This window comes from Hesperophylax consimilis, chromosome 14 (assembly GCF_061612785.1).
Source record: "Hesperophylax consimilis isolate HC1 chromosome 14, BYU_Hcon_1.0, whole genome shotgun sequence".
Lineage (NCBI taxonomy): Eukaryota > Metazoa > Arthropoda > Insecta > Trichoptera > Limnephilidae > Hesperophylax > Hesperophylax consimilis.
This window is the reverse complement of record NC_142849.1, coordinates 31,807,467-31,828,776: the sequence shown is the minus strand read 5'-3', so window position 1 is coordinate 31,828,776 and position 21,310 is coordinate 31,807,467. Positions and strand designations below refer to the sequence as shown.

General features: G+C 35.8%; 1 protein-coding gene across 1 annotated transcript in view; it reads right to left on the bottom strand.

The window, feature by feature from the left end:
* Positions 1–9,073: 9,073 nt before the first annotated feature.
* Positions 9,074–21,310, bottom strand: part of LOC149418195 (uncharacterized) — a 128,040-nt gene continuing 115,803 nt past the window's right edge. Inside the window, exon 4 of the mRNA XM_089639905.1 lies at positions 9,074–9,211. Coding sequence (XP_089496031.1) covers positions 9,074–9,211 — 138 coding nt within the window. The remainder of the gene's footprint in view (positions 9,212–21,310) is intronic.

The following is a 21,310-nucleotide window of genomic DNA, read 5'->3' as shown; positions in this document are numbered from 1 at the left end:
GTAAATTAATACTTCAGACAGGAGAAATAAAGATAAAATAAAGAAAATGAAGATTATGAAATAAAGGATACTGCGAAATATTCTTTTTTTTATGCTTCCGATTTTGTTTTCCGGGTTAAATCTTCCCCATATGAAAAACTAAACCCTTCTACTCACTTTTCCACAAATGATCAGCTAGTCAATCAACACTATGCAAGTGCATTAAATAAGTAAAATAAATACAAAACAATACAAGAACAACAATACGTCAACTCACCAGAGATCAAATGGGAAAAAAAAATTCACCGACTCCAGATATTTTCATATCAGAGGGTTCGGCTCGGTAGAACTTCTAACAGGGCCTATAAATCCTACTGATCCCTCAACATAAATATTTAAAAAATCTTTCGTTTTCCTACATGTATTCAAAATGAATTTTTTTTTTTTTTTTATTAATAAACTAATGTTTATAAGACAAGGTTTGTTATGCATAGCACAAAGGATAACAAATAATATTAATATAATATTAATAGGATAATATTCTACAGCAGCACACATAAGCGTAACTACATTTCCCACTCTCCGATACAACGACTTCACACCATGGGAAATCATTACTTGGGTGATGTTGACATATTCAATACCAACTTGGCAAGTTTTGTGGATCATTTAAAACATTTATTTCATCAATACTCCTAAACACATCATGTAAACCTACAAATAGCTGTAATTTTCTGTTTTTGTTTCTTGTGTTTGAATGATGTGACGAATCAAATTGCGTCACAAATAAATTTGAACGTTAAACTAAGTATGTCCCGCAGTGTGCGCCCAAAGACAAAGAAAGTGTTGACAGACGGGGGTTGTAAAGAAAGAAGTGTGTGGTGCGGGGTAGGGCGACGCGGTGTAGGGCGACAGGCCCTACGAGAGGAACCAGGACAGTATATAGGGAGACAGGAGAGAGACGAGCTAGTTAGGAAGAGGTTCCTAAGAAACAAAGAAAGTGAGTTGTACAAAGTGGACAATCGATATCGCCGGTTAAACTAAAAAGTGAAATGGACATTACTAAAAGAGGATAATAAACGAACGTATTGTAAAGTGCTGTTGCGATTCAAAGTGTCAACCAAACATTGCAAAACTAACAGTTCAACGGATAGTGCCGCAAAGTGCCGATGTATCTTGTGAACATTAAATAGTGATAAAACAAAATAATAAACACTGCGCGCCACCCACTGCCCACCGCCACAACCCCATTGTTGCATTCGGACGACACCGCGCCTGGAAACGCCCCCGCGGAACGCAGAAGATTCTACGAAGTTAGTTGTATCCGATCCATATGACAATTAGTTAAGATTTAGATGTAAGTAGACATAAGCATAATTTAGATTTAGTATTAAGATTTGAAAAACCTAATTAAAATCGAGACTTATAATTATTACATGTTCTTAATTAAATTCACCTCCCTAGTCCACACCCAAGCAACCCGAATTGGCGAGAAGGCAGAACATACGAATTGGTAAGTATAGGAACAGCAATATATTTAAGTATGATTCTGAGCTAGATGCCGGAGGAGATGATAACGTGATTTTGTTACAATGGCGCCCAATGTGAAGCGGTTTTAGATATTTTACTATATCTATCCCTAATGTTATTGACATTCCTAAAACCCATCCCCGAAAACAAGGTAAATATTTGCATGTTCTTATTATATTTAATCTTCTGTACTGTTTCTCGCTCTTTTCATGTTTTGTCTCGAGTTACCTACCGTTATTTGGGTGTTTCGTTTTTTTGTACAGCGTAAACAAATGTACTGTGATAAGTCAGATGCTATGCGTCTCATGTCAAGTGCTATTTTTTGTCAGGGGGCAGTTAAATCAGTATAAAACAAACTAGGCGGTTTGACACATTTGGGACTGAAGATCGTTAACCCTCTCGTCACCGATCGATATTTTCTGAAATGTTATATTTTATAGGACACAAGTAAGATAAAATAGTTAAAAGCTTTAAAATTTTTCAAAAGTAAGGTATTTAGGATTACCGCTATTTGCGACATAAAATAGATCATCATAATGTCTTCCGTTAGCTACGAATCAAATACGAAGGAGATCCATGATCCGAACGGTCTCTCCAAGGAAGATCTGATCGCCGAATTGAAAATCAGAAATTTAACCCCCCAGAAAACCATCCGAAAAATGAGGCAACAAGCAATAAAATTCAATCAAAATATACCAAAAATTACAAAAGAGGACCAGGAAATAGAAGATTTCCCAAAAGCGGTATCGAAAATCGTGATTAAAGAGACAAAATACATTAATTTGAGTACACTTCTGATTAAATACAATGGCAAAACATGCGTACGAGATTTCATTCAAAGATTAGAAGAAATCAGCTCTGCCCGAGGATTTTCAGAAACTGACATCACTCAGGGGTTTGTTGAGTTAGTTGAAGGGGTCGCTCTTATTTGGTACAGAACTATTATTTATTTATTTATTTATAATGTATTACAAAAAACATGGTAAGTAACACATTATTCCCAATGAGTTGAGATAAAACTCATTACGGGAAGTACAGACACATAAAATACATTTTACAAGGATATTACACTTTTAAAAAAATACAACATATTGAAAAGGAAAAGAAAAATAAATAAAAAAGGAAAAATACATTGTTAAGAATAGAGATTTTAGAAATACTGAGAGACATCTATACACATGAAACATAGTAAACCAACATATGAAAGCGAGCGAAAATTCACTGGTTTAAAAACATTTTCAGGAAATAATCTTTAAGCGTTTTAACTAATATTTTTTTGTTAGTTACTGATTGCTTTATTTCATTAGGTAATGCGTTGTATTGTCTATATGCAATATATTGTAATGAGTTAATACCAAATTTTGTTGTGTGGGTAGACGATGCTAGGTGTATTAGATTTTGGGACCGTGTTTTGTGCTGGTGTATGTCTGAATTAAATGCTGGTTTGATGTTAGTGTGTGAGGATCTATGTATGATTTGTAATATTGTACAAGTGATATTGTATTTAGGTAGAACCGTAAAAGGAAGTATGTTTGTCTTTAAATATATATCTTTGATATGTGTATCCCACGGTAGACGGTAGATATTCCTTATTGCTCGATTTTGAATCACTTGTATTTCTGATATTTGTTTTTTAGTAATAGTGCCCCAGATACTAACTAAATAACTCAGATGGGAGTGAATCATCGCATAGTATGTGGCCCTTAGTAGAGATGTAGAGAGAAGACCTTGGAGTCGGTACAGTACGCCGGTTATTGGGGATATTTTAGATTTCACATGCTCAACATGGGAATTCCACGAAAGTTTAGAGTCTATTAATAGCCCTAAATATTTCGTGACTTCTATATTTTGGAGCTTCTCAGTTCCAAGTGTGATATTCATTGGCACATAATCCTTATTACCGAAAGTTAGGTAGTGCGTTGTTTTTATATTGAGGCTCAATTTATTAATACGCAGCCAATTAGCTAGAATTGAGACATCTACATTCATTTGAGACTCCAGGTCACTCAGGCTTGTACTGTGATAATAGATTACAGTGTCATCCGCATAAAGTTGGAGGTTTCCAGAGATACCACATTTAGTTATGTCATTGACATATAGCAAGAAAAGCAGAGGCCCAAGAATTGATCCCTGTGGCACTCCACATGTGATTTTACCTAAGCCACTCGAGACACCTTTGACTTCAACAAGACAAAATCTATCATCTAAGTAGCTTCGGAGGAGATTTAGGGGCTTCCCAACAATTCCCAAATATTCCAATTTCTTTAAGAGTATTTCATGATCGACCGTATCAAAGGCTTTTTTGAGATCTATAAATATGGCTGCCACATATTCACCCTGGTCTATATACTGTTGAAGGTTGGAGATAAAATCAAAGGCGGCACATTGAGTACTAGAATTTTTCCGAAAGCCATATTGTTGTGGTGTAAGGATATTATTCGCAGATATGTATTTTAGGAGTCTATCTTTGATTATGGTCTCAAATACTTTTGAAAAAAACCGATAGAAGTGATATAGGACGGTAGTTAGAGATACATGTTTTACAGTCTCCTTTGTGTATAGGTATTATCTTCGCTAACTTTAATTCATTTGGAAACTTTCCCGAGGACAGTGACCAATTAAAAAGTTCTGTAAGGTGACCCGCTAATTCTTCTTTACAAGTCTTAAGAACTGATGGTGTTACTCCATCGAGTCCCGGTGCTGCTTTCAGCTTAGTTTTAGAGATGATCCTCAGTACCTCATCTTTGTTTGTCCTAGCCATGTACAAGGATTGGCAAGCCTTCGGTTCCACAAAAACGGTATTACAGTCATCCGGGAATGACGGAATGGTAGCTGCTAGCTTTTTTCCTATTGAGAGAAAAAACTCATTAAATGCGGATGCTATTTGGCTCGGATCCTTAATTACGCAGTCATTTACCACGAGGGATTCTATTTCGTTAGTTGGTTTATGTGTTCGGTTTGATAGAATAGATTTTATGATTTTCCAGGTTTTAGTGGGGTTATTTTGGTTTTGTTGAAAGCTGTTCGCATAATATTTGTGTTTTAGATTTCGCCTATAATTAGTAATGGTATTTCTCAATCTCTTTTTAAGTGTTACAAGAGTAAGATTACCAGGGTCTTGTTTCCACTGCTTGTGAATCTGGTTTCGTTCTTTGATTAATGTATTTAATTTGGAATCAAACCACGGAGTATTCAGTTGTACCCGACTTCTTAATCCTGTTTTTGGTGTAGTTGTACCTGATTCTATTGCCTTTTTAATGTGATAATTGAAACTTTTAAAAGGGTCTTCTGAGTTGCTTAAGTTGATCGTGAAATTGTTATCAAGAAGATAGGATTTTACTGACATACTGTTGATGATAGGTCTCGTAATTCGGGATTTGGTTCTATTATTAAAACATTTTTTTAAGTTGTTCTTATAATCAACAATAAGTATATTATGGTCACTAAGTGGATCATCAATATTCGATATAGTAGTCTGAATGTTTTGCCTATTTGATAAGATGTGATCTATTAAGGTGCAGCTTGTATCAGTGACTCTCGTGGGAAATGTTTTGTTATGTATTGAAAAATTGTAAGATTGTAAGATGTTGCAAAAATTTAATGAAGAATGTGTGGATATGGATATGTCAATGTTAAAGTCTCCGAATATTAATGTATCTTGTCTACTTTCGTTCAGTATTTTTTCTAGATGTATTAGAAAATCCTGCATATTTGTGTTGGGTTTTCGATAGATAGCATAGATGTTAACTGGTTTCCTATCACTGCTACTAAGCGTTATACCTAAAAAGGAATTTTCATTTGAGAAATTTTCAATAATTGCACACTTCATAGTATCAATCACATATATTGCTACGCCGCCTCCTCCTTCGTTGGGGCGAGAAGAAAAAACACTTTTGTAACCATTCAGGGAGTAAAACTTTTCCTCTCCAATCTTAAGCCACGTTTCCGTAATGACGAGCATGTGTACAATGTACCGCGAACTTCTTACTTTTTCTTCGATCTCATCAAACTTATTACGGATGCTTCTCGCGTTCATATACATTATTCGTAGACAGTTCGTCACGGGATTATAATTCTCGATGGTGAGGCACTTATGCTCATGTATGTTACACTCCATAATCTTTAGTTGCAAGGTCGTTCTTGAGTGCAGCGATGTAGGCCGGGCAGTTGTCCCTATCTCCAGTTGAGTGATCAGCAGGCTTACCAAATCTGGTGCATGTCGCGCAAACTGGTTTGATGGTGGAATTTGGGCAGGACTCACCAGTATGATTCTGTTGAGCACAATGTCCACATGTGGGTTTGGTATCTCTGCAATACTTGTATGAGTGACCAATCATGTAGCATTTGGTGCAGACAGTAAGGCCAATAAAATCTCGGACGCGGCAAATAGTCCAGCTTATAAATACTTTCTCTTGCTCGACTAGAAATTTACGTACGGTAGCGGGTACTGCGTAGATACGGTGACAAGCGTTACCTGTGCGAGCACCAGCCAGGTGACTTAGTTTACAGCCTGCAATAGTTTCTTCAATGTCTTCAACGTTGGGAATACCAGTGAGAGCCATCCTTAAAAAATCTTCGTCGGTCAGGTCCCGGGGAACATTAAAGAATATCAGTCTCGGTAGACGCTTTGACGGTAGTCGGGCCTTCAGTTTGCTCGAGTTGTCGAAGCAAGGTGCATTTAATAGCTTTTGTTGTTCGCCCGTGGTTGCCGTATTGATCAGGATGCCTTTATTTCTTATTTTTTTTATTCCCGTGACCCGAACGCCTAGTTCAGATGGCCGAATTGTATCTTCAATCATTTTTTTCGTACCGTCACTGTCCTTTGTGGCGTCCGCATCCGTTGGAAAGATGCAAACGGCAGGTCTTGGTGGTCCGACGCGATGTCCTTGTTGAGTGATTGGTGGGGGTTGGTGAGCATCATATGGCTGTTTTCGGGCGATGTCAGCAAAAGAGAGGGTAGCCTCCGTTGCCACTGCCACTCTCCGCATTACAGGCCCGAGATCAGACTCTAATTGTATGATTTTTTGCTCAAGGTGCCTTTTTTCCCTCTTCTCGTGGCGTATTTTTATTTCTGCCATTCTAAGTTGTGCTGTAACTGTAGCTAAATCCGCACGCATCGTCTCTCGCTCCAACAACAGCTGAGATACGGATCTGAAAACTTCCAATACGTTTCTAGCGATCCTCAGCTGCTGGTCTTTTGAGACCTTAGATTGCTTCTCTGCTAACACAAGTTGAAGAGCTGTCAAATGTGCTTGGGTTTCATTGAGCACATCTACTCCTGAAGCGCAAGGATATTCCGCTTCGGTGACGTCCGAGCCTTCGGATGACGTAACCGAGCTGTTTTCATCCGCATCCTCAATCGTGACGCACTTTCCTCCTATATCCTCTGGACTAGGAGACATCATGGTGCTTATGTGTCGTTTTTTAGGACGATTCATTATTAAACACTACTTTATAAGGACACATAAAAAAAAAAAACAATGTTTGAAACAGAGTATTAGTTCTTTTCAGCTTTGCGCCTGAAAATTCGTAGGTGGGCAATCGGTCTAGCTCTATGTAAATCAAAACAAAAGTCGCCGTATCGAGTTTTTATATCACGATTTTTTTTATATTTGCACTAATTGAGCACAAATAACTTTAAACAGTTTATCACTATGAATGTATCTACGAAATCCACTATCGGTTTTACCGAAAAGTTTCTGTTTTATTCACGAAATTATCGGATATGTTTTTTTGTAGGTTCTGGATAATTTTATTTAAAAGAAAAAATACACAAATGTATACTAAAAAGTATTTTGCGAGATGAGAGTAATCTCTTTCGACGCACAATTGTCACTTTAAAAGGATTTAATACACAGAATTTAGATAGTTTCGATTGTAAACAAGGGGTATGACAAATTCACAACACAAACGCAACCAATAGGAGCCCTGAAAGGTGAGCTCATAATTAAAGCGGCCAATCCGCGCACTTTATCCGTTGTACACAACACTTTGGTTTGGGATGCAGTGAATTTTATAGTTTATATTATTAAAAAAACAATGGTAAAATGTTAAAAAGTCACTGGAGAACACTACCACGTGTTAAACTTTCGTTGTTTTTAACGACGATTACGTTTTATCTTCCGTCGGATTTATTATAAAGTTGTTTACTATTATTAACGATAGCTTGACAGAGCACGACGCTTCGCTTCGTAGGTACGATTTTATATTAAATCTTCGGAACTGACATGGGAAAACTTGAAGACCAAACTGTTAAAGCAATTTGAAAGAGCCGATTCACAAATTACTGCGCGTTTGAAGCTGTACGATTCACGTCAGGCAGACGAAGAAAGCGCTGCGGAGTTTGTGCTAATTACGCAAGCTAAAATCGCCTCGACGACCCGTTATCTGAGTCGGAACTTATATACATTTTGAAAAAGGGTTTACACTCAGCATATGCCGGCACTATAGCGGGAGCACGCGTCAATAATATAGACGAGTTGGTGCAGGTGTGCAATGATCTCGAAACATTCTCTCCTAATCTTATAGAAAGAAGAGGATTGCCAAGGGCGGGCATATATTCACAGAGAACGGATATAGCACCACGTAGAGAAAGAGTTTCACAGACGTACGGATCAGCACCACCACGTGCAAACTGGAGGAGAGGGGAGAATAGTCTGAAGTGCTATAACTGCGATGAAGTAGGCCACATTAGCAGGGAATGTAGAAAACCGAAGAGAAATTCGTACAGGACTACCAATGCACCCCGCTACGAGTTACAAGCTCTGGAGTTCAGAGAGTCGGTGCCAGTCAGTGCAACCCCTTGTGAAGTGACCCAAGAGATCATAAAAAACGAGTAACCGATCGGCCCGGAGCAGCACAAGCCGATCGGGAGTGGAAAAGCTGGCTAGAATTCGTGAGGCTGTTTTATTTAAATGCAAGATGTGAACCTATACGGTGCATCAGAGGAAATGATAACCGTCCTCATGTTGATATCGAAATAGATGGGAAAAAATTTACAGGACTGTTAGACAGCGGAGCTTCAGTAAATTGCATGAATGGTAGCACTTATCAGAGTTTGAACATTAACAAATACTGGAAGAGTGAATCGCACCATAAGATATTTACCGCTGATGGAAAACAACAAAGAAATGACGGATGCATTACACTTCCTGTCTCGTGTGAAGGCGTTACCAAATTATTGACATTTTACATTGTCCCCACATTAACTACCAAACTTATCTTGGGAGTAGATTTTTGGGTTGATTTCGACGTTGCACCTAACCTTTTTAAGCATATTAAGTGCACGTCAGATGAAAATGCGATTGATACCGTGGCGCAGAGTCAAAATGGAGTCGACTTAACACCGGATCAGGCAAGGAGGATGATGTTGATTACTGAAAAAGCGCGAAACATTTCATTTGAAGAGAAGGGACTAGGACGAACACATCTTATTGCACATTCGATTCAGACTGAGGGACCGCCCATCAAGCAAAGATACTTCCCATTATCACCGGTCAGACAAAAACAATTGGAGGAAGAATTAGAAGAAATGCTAAAGATGGGGGTGGTTCAACCATCGCGTTCACCATGGTCGAGTCCTGTTGTGATGGTGGCCAAGAAAGATGGATCTACACGACTGTGCCTTGATTCTAGATTGCTCAACTCCGTTACCCGTCGTGATTCCTACCCACTTCCGCACACTAAGCAAATCCTTGATAACCTGCGCAACGCAAAATACATATCATCAATAGACTTATCGAAAGCCTACTGGCAAATACCACTCACCCCAGAGTCAAGGGAAAAAACCGCGTTTGTAGTACCAAGGAGGGGATTGTTCGAGTTCAAGCGCATGCCATTTGGCCTAAAAAATGCTGGGGCTGAATTACAAAGGCTGTCAGATCAGTTGTTTGGACCTCAGTGGGATGATCACGTTTTCTGTTTCGTAGACGACCTCATAATCGTTTCACCTGACTTCGAACATCACGAGCAACTACTACACAAAACCATCGATCGGATCAATGAAGCGGGATTAACTATTAATCTGGGCAAATCCGAATTCTGTAAAAAAGAGCTGCGTTTTTTAGGTTACTTGGTAGATGCTAACGGACTTAAAACGGACCCAGCTAAGATAAAAAGTGTACAAAATTATCCTACACCCAAAAATTCAAAGCAATTAAAGGGTTTCCTTGGCCTTTGTGGCTATTACAGGAGATTTATCAAAAATTTCTCTACTATAGCGTCACCATTGACTAAAATAACGGGTGCTAAAAATGGAAAAACTAAGTTTAAGTGGACTGATGAAACCGAGAATGCGTTTCAAGCACTAAAAAATACGCTAACGTCCGCACCGATCTTGCAATGCCCTGACTTCGAGAAACCGTTCTCCATACATACGGATGCTAGTAACTTAGGAATAGGAGGAGTGTTGACTCAGATCTTTGAGGACGGAGAACACCCTATAAGTTACTATTCTAGATCCCTAAATAAACACGAAGAAAATTATGGTACCACCGAAAAAGAATTGCTTGCTGCATTGGACTCGGTATATCATTTTAGATCCTATGTAGATGGCAAGGAATTTACATTGGTCACTGATCATTCGAGTCTTAAATGGCTGCACAGCCTACAAAATCCATCTGGCCGATTGGCTCGATGGGCCACCAGACTTTCTCAATATGAATTTAAAGTTATACATCGGAAAGGATCCCAACATATTGTGCCCGACGCTTTATCTCGGATGGAAGTCGGCGAGATAAAAGAAAAGTCGTCTCAGAAAAACGAAGATTGTTGGTACACGGATTTATATGAAAAATGTTTAAATGATCCGGCTGCAAATTTACGTTATCGTATTGAGAAAGACGTTCTTTACTATAATGTTGAAAGTGAAACCCCCTTGACGGGAAATTTCGAGTGGAAAAGGGTTGTACCCTATGCTAAACGAGAAGAAGCGATAAGAGAATGTCATGATTCTCCTACAATAGGTCACCCGGGAACATTTAAAACATTTAAGAAAGCTCGATTGCGATTTCATTGGCCAGGGATGTACAGAGATATTAAAAAATATGTTAGAAAATGCGGAACCTGCAAGGCGTACAAACCATCAACAGGGGCGCCTTTAGGTCAAATGTCCACTCCGAAGTCAGTCAGCGCCCCCATGGAAATGATTTCCATAGATTTAGTTGGCCCATTACCTCGCAGCCGGTCTGGACACTCGTATATATTGAGTTGCATCGACGTATTTACAAAGTACTGTTGGTTGTTTCCCCTACGTAAAGCTACCTCCGCGGCCATCATAAAGTGTTTGGAATTTGGTATATTCTTACCATTAGGGACTCCGAGAGTGCTACAAATGGACAATGGGAAGCAATTCATATCTCGAGAGTTGAAAGAATTCACGAGAAAATACAATGTACCTATTTTGTTCTACAACGCATACTACGCTCCTCAATCAAATGTAGTTGAAGCTTACAATAAGACAATTGAGACGACACTAAGCATAATGATCAAGGAGGATCAGCGGGCGTGGACCTCTCACTTGCCAATGGTACAGACTTCAATGAATAACACGGTAAATTTTTCCACCGGATTTACACCGTATTTCCTATTTCACGGAAGAGAACAAATGCTAAACGGAGGTTTTCACCCGCAGAGTAATAATGTGACATCAGAATCTAAAACTGGTCTTAGAATAAACGATACACAATTCTATGGATCATCTTTAAAGGAACTCCAAACTGTTTTCGATATAGTGCGGGATAATTTGCTGGTAGCTTTCCAACGAAATGCAGGTGCATACAATTTACGTAGAAGAAAAGTAATTTATAAGCCGGGGGACGTCGTGTGGAGAAAAAATTTCGTGCACTCTGATGCTGCTGCATACTTTTCAAGTAAATTAGCTCCAAGATTCATCCAAAACGTCGTAAAAGAAAAAATTTCCGACGTCTTATATCTTCTAGCGGATACAAATGGAAAGGAGACAGGTAGATATCACATTAAGGATCTAGTGAAATCGGAGCTACCCCCGATTGTGATGTGACACGGTGGAGATCGGAAAAATAGGTTAGAGTAAGTTATATATATTTAGTCCGTTTTTACACTTAAGTTTTGGCTAGATTAAATTTCAATTTTATATTTCAACATGTTGTAACGTACAACGCGATACTCTGTAATATCTCACTGTAAAAATAGAACAACCGCGAAGATGATACAAAAGGATTTTGTAGCGCATTCATATCGTGCAAGTTAGTAAAAATTTGCTGTGTGTGAACGGCATAAGAATAACAATGTATTTTCTATATGTCATTCGGAGAAATTCATTTTCATACCACAATTTCGATCAATTTTATGTGTTCGGTAAAAATCCGATAATTAAAAATTGATGGCGGAAGGCGACCGATAAAGAGGGGAGAGAAAGGGTTAGGCGCATTCACTTAACGCGATTTGAGAAAAACAAATATCTTCGTTCGGCGAAACCGTACATTATCTTGTATCTAAAGTCTCGCAATGTTTCGGATAGTAGTCTGCGCAGATGAGAAAATAAAAGGGCGCGTGCGAATGTGATGACGAACTGCGATAGTTACGAATTGGAGCACTTACCACCGACACGATTTGTGAGGTACAAATACTTACGTTTGATGAACTTAGTATGAGAGTACCTAAATGTCTCCATATCTAAAAAGTAATCTGCGTGCGTGATAAAAGACCGGTGTTGGTAGAGGTGCGTTCACAAGTTAAAAAATGTGAAATGCGAACGGAAACGTAAAGGAGCACTGAACGTTCCACGATTTGAGTGGTACAAATATGCATGTTTGACGAAATTACTATGAGAGTACCTAAATGTCTCCATATCTGAATAGTCTGCATGCGTGATAAAAGACCGGTATTGGTAGAAGTGCGTCCACAAGCGAAAATGCGAAAACAAAAGCGAGCACTGAACGTTCCATGATTTGAGTGGAACAAATACGCGCGTTCGTTGAAATTAGTATGTGTGTACCTAAACGTCTCCATATCTGAAAAGAATTCTGCGCGCGTGATAAAAGACCGTAAAATATGTAAAAGTGCAAAAAATTTAAATAAAATGGGATGATGCATTGAAGCATTGGCCAGCAGGAATGATAAAATGAGACATGTTGAGGTTGCATCTTAAAAGCGGTTGAATGAGAGACAGAGTATCCGGTTTTGGTGGTTTCTCCGCGTAATAGAAACTACCTGGCGCTCAATTTCCATTGTGTATCACGTCGGGAGATACACTACAACTCTGTTACCATATATTGTTTAGTTTTTTATCATTCATTTCATTTCAGATGTACTATGTATGTACACCAGATTTCTTGTTTTTGTTATCGAAGATGTAGGCGTTAATAATAGATTAAGGTAAATGAGGAGTGAATAAAGATTAGTAACGGCCTCTTTTGCAAAGTACAACTAAGGTTTAGGTTTAAGTGATCAACGTGTATTGATAAGGAGTTAGGCGTATGTAAGTATGGAATTCTATTATACTTCAGACATGCCAGCAGAACTGAGGGGAGATTAAACTGAAGTGGTAGGTATGAATTCCCAACTCCTTCCCTATCCTGATTCTTTGAAAATTTTATGTTGTCATTAATATTGTCATTAATTATGTTGTCATTTCATGCTGTCATTTAAAATCTTGTCATTAGTTTTTGGTCACATGCTTGTGAAGAAATTTGTAAACAAAAATTGAAAGGGTTTATATCCTCAAGTGTCTGGAGAGGATTGGATCGCTTGGTTAAAATAAGAAGTGTTATGTTAGTCGAGGTGTTAGTATTCATCGTTGATTTTAATGTGTTTTATTGTCACTTTTATTGTTTTCATGTTATTTTATGTTGATAGGCTAAATGTTTTGACTTGAGTTTTGTTGTGGGTTTGAAAGAGCGTGTAGCGAAAAGGATTGTCGTTGAAAATGAGATATGATGAAAAAGAGAAAAAAAAATGATGAGGATAAGTAATGATAAGAAATGTTAAATTTAGAATATTGAATTGTTTATAATTTAAGATTTACCATGTTTAGAGTTAAGAAGGTTGTCATATGGGAAAAAGGAAATAGAAAATTATGTTTGTAGGAAACCATAATTTTCTTTTGTAACGAAGGGGGTGTTGTGACGAATCAAATTGCGTCACAAATAAATTTGAACGTTAAACTAAGTATGTCCCGCAGTGTGCGCCCAAAGACAAAGAAAGTGTTGACAGACGGGGGTTGTAAAGAAAGAAGTGTGTGGTGCGGGGTAGGGCGACGCGGTGTAGGGCGACAGGCCCTACGAGAGGAACCAGGACAGTATATAGGGAGACAGGAGAGAGACGAGCTAGTTAGGAAGAGGTTCCTAAGAAACAAAGAAAGTGAGTTGTACAAAGTGGACAATCGATATCGCCGGTTAAACTAAAAAGTGAAATGGACATTACTAAAAGAGGATAATAAACGAACGTATTGTAAAGTGCTGTTGCGATTCAAAGTGTCAACCAAACATTGCAAAACTAACAGTTCAACGGATAGTGCCGCAAAGTGCCGATGTATCTTGTGAACATTAAATAGTGATAAAACAAAATAATAAACACTGCGCGCCACCCACTGCCCACCGCCACAACCCCATTGTTGCATTCGGACGACACCGCGCCTGGAAACGCCCCCGCGGAACGCAGAAGATTCTACGAAGTTAGTTGTATCCGATCCATATGACAATTAGTTAAGATTTAGATGTAAGTAGACATAAGCATAATTTAGATTTAGTATTAAGATTTGAAAAACCTAATTAAAATCGAGACTTATAATTATTACATGTTCTTAATTAAATTCACCTCCCTAGTCCACACCCAAGCAACCCGAATTGGCGAGAAGGCAGAACATACGAATTGGTAAGTATAGGAACAGCAATATATTTAAGTATGATTCTGAGCTAGATGCCGGAGGAGATGATAACGTGATTTTGTTACAATGACTTGTTGCATAGCTTCTATCAAATGTAATTTTTTTTTTTGTAACTTTTAAAGTATCTGTCAAATTAAAATTATGTATACTACCAACCATGTAAAAGCCCTCTGGGCGTTAAATAAATAAATAAATAAATTATTATAAGCAATAATAATAAAATAGTAAAAATAAATGCCGCCGACGGGAATTGAACCCGTGCCTTCTGATGTCCGGTCAGGTGCTCCGAGACCACTGAGCTACGTCGGATTATTTCCAACACGCCAAATAATTCAATATGTACTAGTACTTCAATCTACAATTACTGCTTATTATATTTTTTCACCTGTAAACAACCAAGTTTATTTTGTAAGAAAGGCTTTAACAGTGCTAAATTTCTCACTAGATGGCGTCGAGACATTATATCTAGGTACATTCGTAGGTGAAATATTTTGACTTGTCAAATATATATTTTTTTTAATGATAAACTAATGTTTAAAACACAAGGTTTATTTATGAATAGCACAAAGAATAAGTCATTATTTTTACTCGGGAGATATTTTGAATTTGTATGGATATTTCAACCGACTAATTATTGCTTATAATAATTTGTAAACGTTCATTTCTTTCATTTTCGATAATATTCAGTTACTTCTATTTGCCGACGATGTAAAGTGTAAACCGATCGAATATTCTTCCGACTTTTTGACTTTGCAAAGTAAGTTAAATAAACTTTATAAATGGTGCCTCATAAATAAATTAAATCTAAATGTAGATAAATGCCAAGCAATCAGTTTCCACAGATCAAAAACATCCCTATTGTTTGTCTACTAAATTACGATAATTGAATCATATTACAACTCCTACCAATAAAGGATTACAAAAGTTTGGATTTATCCTCGGAATTGATAATGAACATACAAACTAAAACTAACTATTTTAATTAAAATTATTATACATTTCTCTGTTTAAAATTCAAGTAAAATATAAATCATGCATTTAGTTTCCTCATTTTAACTCTCATTTCTCACAATCTCAAAAAAATTTAATTCAATTTTTCGCTTTTTTTTTTAAAGAAAGACAAACATTCCCGGGTAACGAATAACCTGACAATATTTGAAAATCTCCTACTACCACCACAGTAAGCTGAAAATGTTGCTGTTCATGTAAATTGAATCAATTATGTAAATTTACGAAGTATACTCAATTTATCGAAGTTATCTGAAAGGCGGAAAATATTTGGCTTTTATTGTATAAAATTATTAATAAATTAATTCTAGGTTTGACTGCCCTGACGCCATAAGTTTGTTTTCACTACAATTACTCTGAAACATGCTAGATGGGATATATTATTTCACAACAGTAACTTGTATTCAATTCTGTCAATGAGAGAATACATAGGCTGGGCGATGAATTTATAGATGTAGCTGATATTTTCTAAATTTAGACACATTCAAAGCGAAATTAGTTCAACACTCTGTAGGTCCAGTTATTAACGAGTAGGTCATCACAATTTAGGCATAATATGCTTATTCACAATATATTGTTATAATCTTTTTATTACGCTATCAATTACAATATCAAAATTCCAAAATGTAATACCAAACAAATGCAAAATAACTATAAATATTTAGGAATAAAGTATTTCAACAACCTTCCGATTGAAATAAAGAAATTAAAGGATATTAACATACTTAAACTAAAACTGAAGTTACTCTTTCAGAAATAATTAACTAAATAATTGCCTGTTTTTCCCTTCATTGATATTTATTATCAGTCTATACTCATCTCCACTGTATTTAGATTTTGTCTCTTTATATATTGTTCCTATCATATATATATATACCTATACTTAATTAAAGCATTATGATTCTATTTTTCTTATAATAAGTGTAACTCTCTCACCAAGCACAAGAACCAGTTTCTTCATTGGTGAGATTGCAAACATAAATATATTTTTTTTGTAATATAAACTTGAAGAGTTTTTTAAAGTTGTGTGATATTATCTTAACAAGTTTATTGCAATTTTATTATTTAATGTTTATAAGACAAGGTTTTGTATGCATAGCACAAAGGATAACTACTATTAAAAGCAATAAACTCGCCTGAAATATCCATACAAATTGAAATCCCGAGTAAAATATCTTCCCGTCGTCGGCATTCATTTTTACTTGGGAGATTTTTTCAATTTGTATGGGTATTTTAGGCCCTATGAATTGTCCTAACTCACATACAAATAACCGCCCAGCAAAGTGAATAAATCAATCATTATTATTGGTTACCAAATAAATTGAAGATTCCCGTTTGCGATATATTGGTGCCATCAGATAAAAACAGTTTTGATTCCTAGTTCGCCCCATTATTTCAAAGCAATCTGAAGCCATGTAACTTCAATTGTAGAATGCTCACGAGTCACGATGCAATTTTTGTGCAAATTGCAGACTCCATTAGCGATGTCGCAGTTTTCATCTCCCCAGGATCTGGACCATTCCAAATTCCCTTTCTCTACGTAACACGTAAAACGAAAATATTATATCAGCAGAGTTTTACTAAATTTATTTATTTTCTCGTCCAAAAATAAAGGGGATTCTTTAAATGAGTATAACTAAAATGTTTATTATTACTGTTTCAAATTGAATTAAACTCCCGAGTTTCAAAATATTTTTTTTTTATTTAAAGTCCTGTTTAAATACGACCGTTTGGCATTTCATTTTTTGTATATTTCTTTATGCGTTCTGTTTCCGGTTTCAAAAGTCTGATGCACCAACTTTATTATTTAATCCTAGAATAGTCGCGGGGGAGCATTTTGCCGTCCATATTTTTTGCCCATGTATCATTAAACAAACTTGTAATGTTTGTAAAAAATATATATTCATTCAAATAACACATACAAATACACTGGGCTTTTAATCATCTTTGGGAAAAATTTCTTACTTCTACTATCGTTTTTGCTCCGTTTTTTTCGTTTTCGATATCGTTTATGCGATAATTTATCTATTTACTTACGTACGTAATTTATCTATTACTTAAGTTTATCTAGTTACTTACACATACATGAGAATTTTGAAGTATTTTGATTTGTTTGTTTGTGCTTGAATTGGTTTAAATATAATGTTGTAATGGTTATTATTATTCCTAATTTAAAATACGTTTTTTGGTTTGGACCTATTAAATAAGAGAAAATGAGTCACAAACTTTTTTGCACGCGAGGTCAACTAACTCTTCAAGGAACTAGTAAAACAATATTTCTACATAAAAAAAAAATTTCTGCGTTTGAAAAAAAAATATATATAATTTATACAACAAGAATAAATGTTTTAATATTTCTAATTTATTAAGAATCTATTCAAATTATTCGTATTCCGATTAAAAACGGATGAATTGATAGGTTTCCTAATATAATTTCAGTAAAATACGAATTTGTTATCACGTGTCGGAAAACGTGTTCATTCTAATATTTTCGCATTTCGTCATCGCATATTATCAAGGCGAATAAAGGTGCATGAACACGTGTTCCGATATATTACGAGCTTACTAAAAGTTTATTAGGAAACGGCCTGCAGTCAGTATCGGGTTTACCAATGATTTAAAGAATTTTTTAATATTTTTTCAATAATCATTTTTCAAATGATATGTACACAAAATAACAATAATAATAATAAGAATTTATTCCAGAATGTATGCATGGTAGTGCAATGCAATACATTCCACATTTGAAATAATGTACATAATTAGAGTAAGAAAAATAATAACAATACATAGGTGATTCCGACAGGCACAAAAAAGCGCAATTTAAGTGAAAAAAGAGAAAATATAAACACGAAAACGAGTATAAGCAGCCGTTTATGGAGGATATTTTGACATCAGAGGGGACTCCATCCAGGCAACCATGGCAGTGATGATTTTGTTATGTGATGGCGGAGAACCGCTCTGAAAGAGTGTACTCGTCCCTCCAGGAACATTTCCGTGGAGCTGCAGTATCTCGGTAGGCGGAATAGTGTGCGATAAGCATTATTATAACAATAGCAGAGACTGTGGAATACCTTTATTCCGTAGTCTCGAATGAAAGGAAAAAAAGGGAATTTTATTTCCAAATTTAATGACGTTTTGAGACTATAACGCCGATAACTTTAGAATTAAAAAAATAAGATGGTAAAATTTAAACCATGCATATCATGGTAGGAGAACATAATATTCCAAATTGTTTATTTCAATGCAGCACAAAATAGAACTACCTATCAGAGTGGGGTAGCTACCTAGGACTCTTTGTCGTTATCAAAAGAGGCAAATTGCCTAACTTAGTCAAATGCACGTAAATGAAAAATGCAAATATTAACCTCTTTAAATCAACTCCCTGAGGAAATTATAATCATAAGCGACAAAAGCCAAGCTTGAGCATTTTGAAAAAATATTTTAAAGATAAATTATCAAAAAAAAAAATAATAAATATTCTACTCCAGAAGCAACTTCTTCTCCAAATATAGTATACATAATACAAATAATAATAATAATGGTCTTTTTTCCAGAAACTAATTACATCATTTTCATATATATTATAGCTACCAGTAGTACATGTTACTTCCAATATATTTTATTTCCTACTTCTCTCATTCTGCGTAAAATATATAATGTAATATATGCAATAATATAATGTACAGTCTACACTCCTCTTCCAACCACAAGCTGATGCTTCTCCGGAAGAGTAGTATTAAATATTGTCATTGTAATTGTAAACCTTATTCCTTTAATAAATAAAAATATATATATTCTTACTTCTGGATAAAAAAAGGAATCGCAGGATGACACATTCCATAGCTTTCTCTCCTCCCTGCTGCAAATAACCTGATACTCTAAAATACACCGCTAAGAAATGGCATTGCAAAAAGAACACGCCCAGCTGGGCTTTCTCATGTTTATTTTTTTAACAAAAAGAAAATATAAATGAGCATAAAATCACAAAAATAATACTTTGCAATGCAAGATGGAAAAAGTAGTACAAAAATAAATCGAAGCAGAGCTTGGTTGTTTGTTTTCAGATTTATTGTCCTGTTTGCCGATGTAAATTCGGGGGATTAGGACCACAGGGGCCTATCTACAAAAACACGGTTTTGAGATAAACGAAAATAAAGATTGGAATGCTCATATGCCCACATGTATTCCCAACTGTATTTCTTAAACGGCTGTATGGACGAGATAGAGCTTCGTGACACTAATAAATATGATTAAGGTATTACCAAAATCAAGCCTAACTCAAAACACCAGTTTTTTTTTTTAATTAGACCACTGTAGTCTGAAACCCCGAATTCTTGTACCTACTAAGACCTGTTTATATGTATTGTTTGAAGAGTTAAATATGTCAACCACATCCTAAATATCACTACAAATTCTGTATAAGGTGAACTAGATTATCAATTGTGATTCCGTGTTGGAATTGTCAAAATAAAACGGTAGGTATAGCTTCGTAGCAGTAGATATCCATAATTGACAAATTTATTTTTAAAACCCATTCTAAATTTAATAAATCTTAGAATTTATTTCTAATTTCTTCGTTCGTGAGCGAATGAATAGCATAACTTAGTGCCCAAACTGTTGAGTTGTACTCGATTTGACTCTTAATGACATGTACAATTTATTAATGTATTGAATATTTTTTTAATTGGCTGCATATTCTTAATACAAACTGCAACATTTTCTAAGCTTTATTTGATGTAATTTCAACATGATAAAATTTAGTTCTTAATCAAAGTATTTACCCTAATCATGGATCTCGGTTACGGTTATTTGATGTAGCAATATATTGGTGTTTAACCGTTTTATGGAGAACGTGAATAAATAAATAAATAAAATAAATATTAGCAACTCTCAAAGGATAATTTGAAACAGATATATCAACAAAAAAATCGTTTACATCTAGGAATTGAACGCAGGACCTCTGCCTTGCCGGGGCTACGCGTAGAGCAGTATTGCCTTCAATGGCGAAATATTGCAATTTTGATTATATACTCATTAAGTTATGTATTCCCAAAATATGTATATTCTTTGAAATCTCATAATTTCAAATTTAGTTGTAAAATCTAATTGTTGATACACATTCAATGTGTTTCGTGGACGATGTCCACTTCTTCAGGATTTATTCCACCCGCAAAACCACTGACAAAAATTATAACTTTTCGTTTTAAAATATCGTTTTTAACTTCCTTATTTTTCATTATTGTAACATAAACTAATTGTCACTTTATTTGAATACGTTTTTCATGATTCGATGAATTGTTTGCGATTTATTTGAATTCTATACAAATTACATCAACAATAACCTAATTTGGCGAACTTATATTCAAGTTAAAGATGGCTATCGTTTATCACACAAAAAATTTCGACTGATATTTTTTCACATCCCCCTCTAGTATCACAATAATCCTAGGTCGTAGATATTTCTATCCGAAAACACCTTATTAATAAATAATGTATGATACTAAGCATACGCCAGACATGATAGTGTTTACATTATTTGTCTCTATGGCAAAGAGAAAGAAAGGAGATTGGTTTGGGACAAAATTTAAAGTGACCCACGCTAGAACATGCAAAGAATCGAAAAAAACGTAACAATCTGCACGTTTGTTAAATCCTTTTTAGATATTACTACTATTGCAGCATATTTTTGGGAGGTCATTGCCCAAATGACCTTCTAAGAAGAGCCGCCACTAGAAAGATCTATCTTACGGAGATAGCTTGCCCGTCTATCTCTGTGACAGTATTATAGTATATTATTCTGTCTTTCAAACTAAAAATGGTTTCGAGTAAAGTTATAAGGTTGTGAATTCTAGTGAACCTGATAACTGTTCACACTAGGATGGAGCTGAGACAAAACAGTATTGTTCTGTCCTCGTGTGATCGCTG